Source organism: Mus caroli, chromosome 6 (genome assembly GCF_900094665.2).
Source record: "Mus caroli chromosome 6, CAROLI_EIJ_v1.1, whole genome shotgun sequence".
Taxonomy (NCBI): Eukaryota; Metazoa; Chordata; class Mammalia; order Rodentia; family Muridae; genus Mus; species Mus caroli.
Window position 1 is genome coordinate 116,244,211 of NC_034575.1, and position 7,849 is coordinate 116,252,059.

Here is a 7,849-nt window from a genome sequence, read left to right on the forward strand (position 1 = left end):
CTCTCTCTCTCTCTCTCTCTCTCACTTTTTCTCAAGACAGTTTTATTTCTTTAATGTATGTGAGTACACTGTTGCTGTCTTCAGACACACCAGAAGAGGGNATCGGATCCCATTACAGATGGTTGTGAGCCACCATGTGGTTGCTGGACATTGAACTCAGGACCTCTGGAAGAGCAGTCAGTGCTCTTAACCGCTGAGCCATCGCTCCAGCCTGAGTTCTCTACTGCATATATTAAAGGCCCTCCATTTCTTCGTGTTAATGTGTCACAATTATTTTACACAAGTCAGTACGAAGAATGCGTACACAGATGGGTAAATCTTCTATCCACTGACTGCATCTTCATACAGCCTGTCCTTAAACATCTTGGGTAGCTGTGGACCTACCAGATCACATAGATCCACACAGCTCAGTGGGAGAATGGTTGCCAAGCATCTCCAAGGTCGTGGGATCCATCCTCAGCACTACAAAAGCCAATCACACAAACCTTTCAGTATTTCCTTTTGAACTACTCAGTGAACTGTGCAAGGAAACCAACCANTCTCACTTGGTTTGGATTGACTCTCCAGATCTGATTTGCCTGACTCACCCTGCGATGATGCTCTGTCCCCCGGCCAGGTTCGTTCTCCCACAAGTTGCTGTCGCTGCTGATGCTGCTTCGCCGGCTCTGGGGCTCCGTGGTGAGCCACCTCCTCTCGCAGCCCTTCAGAAAGGGCCTCCTGGCTGCCTTGATCCTCTGCCTCTTGATTCTACGGTTTGACCCAGGTGAGTGAAGGGCTNTGGCAGCAGGGTCCCTGGGAGCAGGTGCGACCTGGGAGGGAGCCACCTCCTATGACATTGAGCCTTCTCCACAAAGAACAAGAGTCTGCCTCCCCTGCAGCAGGGACCAGGCCTAGAACCTAGAGAGCAGTTGGAGAGCATTTCCCTGCNGCCCTGCATGCTGATGGATTCACCCAGGCCCTGTTCCATCTAGGGGCGACCTCTGGTCAGAATGTAACGTTAAGAAGCTTCCTCGAAGCCGGGCNTGGTGGCTCACGCCTTTAATCCCAGCACTTGTGAGGCAGAGGCAGGTGGATTTCTGAGTTCGAGACCAGCCTGGTCTACAGATTGAGTTCCAGGACAGCCAGGGCTACACAGAGAAACCCTGTCTCGAAAAAAAAAACAAAAACAAAACAAAAAAAAAGGGGGAGCTTCCTGGAGGTAACACCTAACACAGTGTGTGTTGATCCAAGCGTCTCCTGGCTAGTGTGACCCTGAAATTGTAAATGAAAGTCTAATGCATTTTAGAAGATGTGGGGAAAAAATTTGAAACAGCTAAATGATATTCTGGTTTATAGAATTTTCCCTGAAAATTGGGCCTTTGTGTGATTAATCTCTTCTGCCTCACTGTGAGGTGGAGGTGAGACTTGGGGGAAAAAACACCTGTGTAGTGGTCACTCTGATTCGCAGACACTGGGCCACCGTTAGGTGACTGCCATTCGAGAAACATCCTTTCCCACTTTAGAAAAAAAAAAAAGTCTTGCTGCATAGCTCGGAGTGATATCAACTCTTGGGTTTCTGCCTCCCAGATGCCGGGCTCCCGAGTGCATCACCAAGCCCGGCTTCTGCTTTACCCTCTCGGGGTGGTTAACTACTTTTCTCAAGAATTTAGATGTAGGACAGGATTATGCAACTTTCAAAACCAAGGAGAAATGAGAAACCTTTCATTTTCTTTCACCGTTGGTTGAGAAATCTAATTACCAGAGCGACTAGACCAGAGCCCCACAGTTTGCCTGGTTCTAAAGCTGCCACCTTTAACTTTAGGTCCCTGTTTCCCTCACTTCCCCTCACCTTTGTTGGACCCTGAGCAGGAATGTCCCCTCTGGACAGCCCTGTTGGTTATACAGGAAAGCCACCAGCAGCTTCCAGTGACAGAGCAGAAATGACGGGTGGGCAGACACACCCAAGTGGGAAGCTGGAAAAGGGAAGTGATTTCCCGGCTGTCCCCGATTCTCTGCTTTGCATACTTGATAAGCCTTCCCCTAAATTCTGGTCTCCTAAACAATGGCGAAGAAAGCCATTCAAGCTTGGGTGTGTACTGGGCAGCTCAGAGCTTCCTCACCTGGGTGTGGGGGAACTTGGGAGAGGAAGGTCAGTTACTTTAAAGAATAATAACAGGTGTGGAGGGCTGGGGTGAGAGTTAGGTAGCATATGGCATACATCCACGTATGAAGGACTGGGTTTCCTCCCCAGCCTTAGAGGAATAAACACCTTTCTTTCTTCCCCCTGCTCCCACGTGTGTGTGAGTGTGTGTGTATGCAAGTGTGCACCAGCAAGTGCAGATGTTCACATGCTTGCATGCTAGAGGTTGATGTTGGCTTCTCCATATGATGATGATGACAACGACAATGATGGCAATGATCATGACAGCCACCAGGGNTTAAGTTGAGGGCCTCATACTGGCAAGTGCTTTACCCACTGAGCCATCTCTTTAGCCCTAAATGCTGCTTCCCTCCATTTAGAGGGGCAGGTCTGTGTGTGTCCCATGGCCTTGCCCAGGCTGGCCTCAACCTCTAGTCCCAGCTGGGGCTCCTGCTCCAGCTTTCTAAGGTGCTGGGGTATTTTTTCTGTTTAAGAAAGAAATATGCATTCCTTACTTGAGAGGCCAGGGCTGAGCTCAGACCCACGCTTGCCTGGTATGGACTAAGGCCTGGGTTCAGTTCCCAAGCACCACCTAGAACCTGGCGAGGTGGCTCACGCCTGAAGTCCCAGCATTAAGAGAAGAAAGCAGGAGGCTCAGCTCGGCCATCCTTGCCTGGGCTACTTGAGACCCCATCTCAAGCAAAGTAAACCAACCTCCCCAAGTCAGACCAACACAAAGGTAGAAATATGTATTTCCTGTGTGTTTGTTTTTTAAAGTCTGTAATCCAGACAAGGAAACGAAACAAATGGTAGAGTTTTCTTTATGTTCACTGTAGTTAATTTGTGGTAAAACTGTCACAGGGCTCCAACCTGAAAAGCAAAGAAAGGCGCAAGTGTAGTGAAAGTCTTCCAGATGGCTCTCCCCGCGGCAGCCGCTGCTGCCAGTGGTATTCGTTATTTCTTTCGGGAAGTAGAGTTGAGGCTTACTAGACTTTCTTTTAGACTTAAAAAAATATGTATGTGTGTGCACCATATGCATGCCTGGTTTTCTTGGAAGCCAGAAGTGTTGGATCCCCTGGAACTTGAGTTACAAATGGTTGTGAGCCTTTAGTGTGGGTTGTGAGCCTTTAGTGTGGGTGCTGGGAACTGAACCTAGGTCTTTGTAAGAGCACCAAGTGCTTTTAACTACTGAGCTATCTCTCCAGCCCCAGTTACAAATTTTAATAAAGGCCTAAGTTAAGAAAGAGGCATTTGGAAGAAAGCAAGACACACCTGAGACACACCCAAGACAGAAACATAGTGGAGACTTCTCAGAGTCACCCGTGGCTGTGTAACTATCAGAAAGATTAAGATGTAATAAATCAGGATTTTTCCCCCCCTAGAATATTGAAAGTTACTGTAATTCAAGTGGAGAAAACATCTCAGAGGAAGAGAAGTACCTTGTTGTTGGAGAGGCTAGGACTAGCAGGAGGCCTGGATGTGTTTTCTAGCTCCAATGGAGGGGCTGAGGGAAGAACACTCATGATAGTCTCTCCCTTCCCCACAGCAGCTCCTTCTTCGCTGCCCTTCCTCTACCAGCTGACCCAGCTCTTCCGCCGGATCCAGAAGGCCACACTTTCTCGGCTCTACCCCCTCGCCCTCCGGGACTGAGTGGTCCTACCTGGCTGTCTCCACCTCTTACACACCACATCTACAGAAGCGGAAAAGTTGAGCCCAGTGCCTGGGTCCAAGATGGCACCATGAGAGTGGGCCCATTGGTTCTAGAAGGAGTGACCAAGGCAGGTGAGCCATGGCTGGCTGACTTTGAACCCTCCCTTTGGTATCCCACTGTGGCTGGCCTCAGAGGGAGTTTGAGAACAGTGGTGNCCGAGGCCCAGTGCACAGAACACAAGTCTGGCTGCCCAGAACACTGCAACAGCTCTTCAAAAAGGAGGGTTAGGAGCAGGGAGTGGGGCTTGAGACAGTCTGGTTTCTTGACAAAGGCAGAGGGTGACTTTCCAGGTCGGGTGCTGAGGGACCTGGGATTTACAGATGTGGTGGAATGGCCCTTGGCCATTTACCTCTGAAAACTGCTCTACAGCTCAGAATTTGAATTTGAGTAAGACCAGAGATCCCTCATTCCCCGACTCCCCTCCCCCACACCCTCCCCCCCACGCTCCTCCCACAGATGCTGGAATCAGTTCACCATCCCCTCCCATTGCTCTGGCAGTAGGGCAAGAGGCTTTCTGCTAGAGGCCTTTTGCTGTTCAGACCGGATATGGCTTCTGACCCACCCAGATGGCCACCTGGAGCTAAGTGAGCCTGCCTGACCTTATCTCTGGGGAATGTGATCTTTCTTGGTGCCGCTGAGTCTTAGCTCAGTTTTCCAGCACTGCCAGGGGCCAAGCTCTGCCCTCTGGGACCCAGTGTCTTCCCACCACACCCCACCACCTTTTGATCTGTCCAGCCAACTGTGTCACACCACTGTCACTCCTTGATCCTTTCTCGTGGTCCATTGTTTGAATAATGCCCTAGTCTCTCTGCTCGTGTGGTGTGAAAAGTAGGCCAGGCTCAGGGCTGAGAGCTGAAAATGGAACTGGGTAATCAGGTGAGCTGTGAGATCGGTGGGGGCTGGGCAGAGGGGCTGGGGGGTGGGGCAAAGGGACAACCCCAGGGAGGAGGCACTGCCTGCGCTTCCAGCCTCAGCATTTCTGTGTAAAAAAATACAGGCTACTCTGGTGCGGCCAGGAAGGAGGAGGCCCTCAGCCGCCCACCCACACTGGATCTCTGGCACTGGATGGCAAGAGAGCAGAGGTTCTGCTAGCCTTTTTTTGGCTGATAATTAGGAACTNTGAGTCAACAGCTTTTCTCTAGAAGAGGAAACGTCACAGAAACTTACTTAGAATTCCATCTAAACCCTGAAGACTTGGCAACTAGGATCATCTTTTTTTTTTTTTTTTTTTGTATGCCTTTTAAGTAGACCCTAGATCACACTGGGGAGGGAGAAGGATTCAGCAAGGGTTGAAATCCCTTGACAGTGAGTCCTTCAGTGTCGTTGCCCAACTTGGCCCAGAACACCTGGGCTCCAGTGCTGAACTCCGCCCTCCAGCTTCGAATGTCTGTGACTCACACACCTTATGACAATGGTTTTGAAGTGAGGATCTACCCATTCACTGCCCTAGAAGAAACTCCTTAACGGCTTTCATGGCCCACAGGATACAAATCCAGATTCTTTTTAGTAGAAACTTAGGCTAGTGTTCACACGTCTGGCTGACAGCTCCTTTGCTGTGTTGCCCTGTTCGCTGAGCAGACTGTACTCTAGCTGCCGGGTCCTCCTCAGGCCTCCCTGTGATGGCTTAGCTGGATCTTCTGGAGGGTCTTGTAGCAGCTCTGCTCTAGACCCTTGGCTTTCCAGGCTCTCAAGGGTTACCCAGCATTCTTTGCTGCCCAGCCTGTCTCCTGCCCCTCCTGTAGTGGGGGCTTGGTGGTGGGTGGTGGGACAGTTTGCCTCTTCCAGTGCCGTAAGCTCCATGAGGCTGCAGAGCGAGGCTGCACAGTGTTTGAGTCGGGCTCACATTCCTGTGTGGGTGACTGTTGGCCAGGGTTCCGAGTTCTCGTCTGTAACTCGGTCCTCTTCTCACAGGGTCTCTTCTACGAATAATGGGCACTTAGGACTCTTGGCACTTTTGACAGCCGCTAGGAAGAGTTCTTGTGAGCAGTGGTATTCCCAGGCTCATTTGAGCATGGGTGGGTCCTCAGGGGTGAGTGGACTGGTGNAAGAGGGNGTGCGCTTCTGGTGNGTGTGCCATCCTGTGCTGTGAAACCCTGAACAGATCGGCTTGTCTTTCTGCTCTCTCCTGATGCTTCTCACAGTTGTTCTGCTGGTGGCCCGTGGGGCTCTGTTTATTTTTACCTGACTGCTGCAGGGCTGTCTGTACCTTAACCACCTGCCACCTGGATAGCCAGGAACTCGAATCCCAAACTGNTGCTGTTACTTTGTCCTTTCCAAGGAAGTAGGCTGGTCCTCAGCTCTGGGCTTAAAGAGGTCAGAGTAAAGGGAGGGCCTTCTTGGTGGGTCCAGCGTGGCAGCCATCAGCCAAAGGTAGCTTTTGAGCATTTGAATTGTGTGTGGCTCATCCACGTGGACACATGCTGTAATTGTTAAACATGCACACTGGATTTCAAAGACCAAGTACTAAAGAATAAAATAAAAGAATGGAAACACAAAGATTTTTATATTGACTGTATGTTGAAATAATATTTTGGATATATTGGGTTAAATGAAATCAATTAAAATAATTTCATCTGTTTCTACTTTCTGTAGTGAGGCTTCTAGAATGTTTAAAATGTCCTATGCTGCTTGCATTTAGATAGTGCCATTCAAGACACCACACACACTGGCTAGTCTCAGAGGGGGGATCGGTGTCCACGAAGAGCAGTGCATGCTGGGACTGGAGATGCTAGGTCTAGGGAGTCTCAGTTGCAGATGGTATCTTGCAGCCACCTTTTTTAGTTAACGAAACCGAGACTCAGAAAGGTGAAACCATTTGTCCTAAGTCACAGCCTGAATAAGACCCAGGCCTCCTGATCCTCTAGTTTTCTGTCCCCCCCCCCACCCCCAATCTTCTCTGTCATTCTCTATATGGAGTTCATTGTTAATAGGAAGATGTATCAGGGAAAACTGATAGAATTGACCAGCCCTCAGGTGTCTGCAAGTGTGTGATGTGGAACAGACATTCTAACTTGAGGAATGCCGAGCATTGCTAGAGCAGCTGTCCCATGGTTAGACAGGAGGCTGGGCTGGTGTGGGTGGTGGGAGCAGGTGGAGGCAGGCAGGATAGCCAGCACCTGAAGGAGATGTGACGCGTAACATCCCCTGCTCTTTGCATGTATATGTCTGCACATATGTATATGAAGACCACTAATATACTAGAGTTTTACACATACAAAACAATGCCTAAGGTGTAGAAGGGTCCACAAAGCCTTCATTCCCATGCTCCACTTTCTGCCCCAGGGCAACTGCTGCTGGGTCCGCAGACGTATTAACCCTTCAAGTTTTCCTTTCTCTTACACAGTGAAAGTACACTGTCTTACACACCCTTGCCACACTTAGAAAAAACAATGGAAAACCCAAACCAAAACCAACTTCACTGATCAAGGTGACTTTGCCCCCTGTGCACACAGGCCGANCTGCCCCAATTTTTCATAGTTGTATGACAAGATCCCTTTTTCCTTTAAAGACAAAAACAGGCCCTGGGGAGATGGCTCAGTGGTTAAGATCACCTGTTACATTGCAGAAGGCGTCAGTGTGCTTCCGGGCACATCTACATGCTGGTGCAGCCATCGGCATCTCTAGTTCCAGGGGATCTGAGCTCCTTGGTTATCAGGCACACAGTGGTACATCTACATACATGCAGGCAAAATACCCCCACACATAAACCTCTGAGTTAAGAAAACAGCCAACCTCGGGGCAGGAGAGATGGCTCAGCGGTTAAGAGCACTGACTGTTCTTCCAGAGAATCTGAGTTCAAATCCCAGCAACCACATGGTGGCTTACTATCATCTTCAAGGAGATCTGATGCCATCTTCTGTTATGTCTAAGGACAGCTACAGTGTATTTACATATAATAAATAAATAAATAAATAAATAAATAAATAAATCTTAAAAGCAAGCAAGCAAAGAAAACACCCAACCTACTGACCAACCAACTTTTGTGATGGTGTCCACACCACCACATGGCCTGGATTGGC

General features: G+C 49.4%; 1 protein-coding gene across 3 annotated transcripts in view; it reads left to right on the top strand.

Moving 5' to 3' along the window:
* Pex26 (peroxisomal biogenesis factor 26) overlaps window positions 1–6,326 on the top strand; it is a 12,161-nt gene extending 5,835 nt beyond the window's left edge. Inside the window, exons 4-5 of one of the 3 annotated variants that reach the window (XM_021165489.1) lie at window positions 617–763; window positions 3,666–6,326. In XM_021165489.1, the coding sequence (XP_021021148.1) occupies window positions 617–763; window positions 3,666–3,769 (251 nt within the window). In that variant the 3' untranslated portion in view covers window positions 3,770–6,326. Of the gene's footprint in view, window positions 1–616; window positions 764–3,665 lie in introns of those variants that run through there. The other 2 variants (XM_021165490.2, XM_021165492.2) reach the window with 2 other exon arrangements.
* The last annotated feature ends 1,523 nt before the right edge of the window (window positions 6,327–7,849 follow it).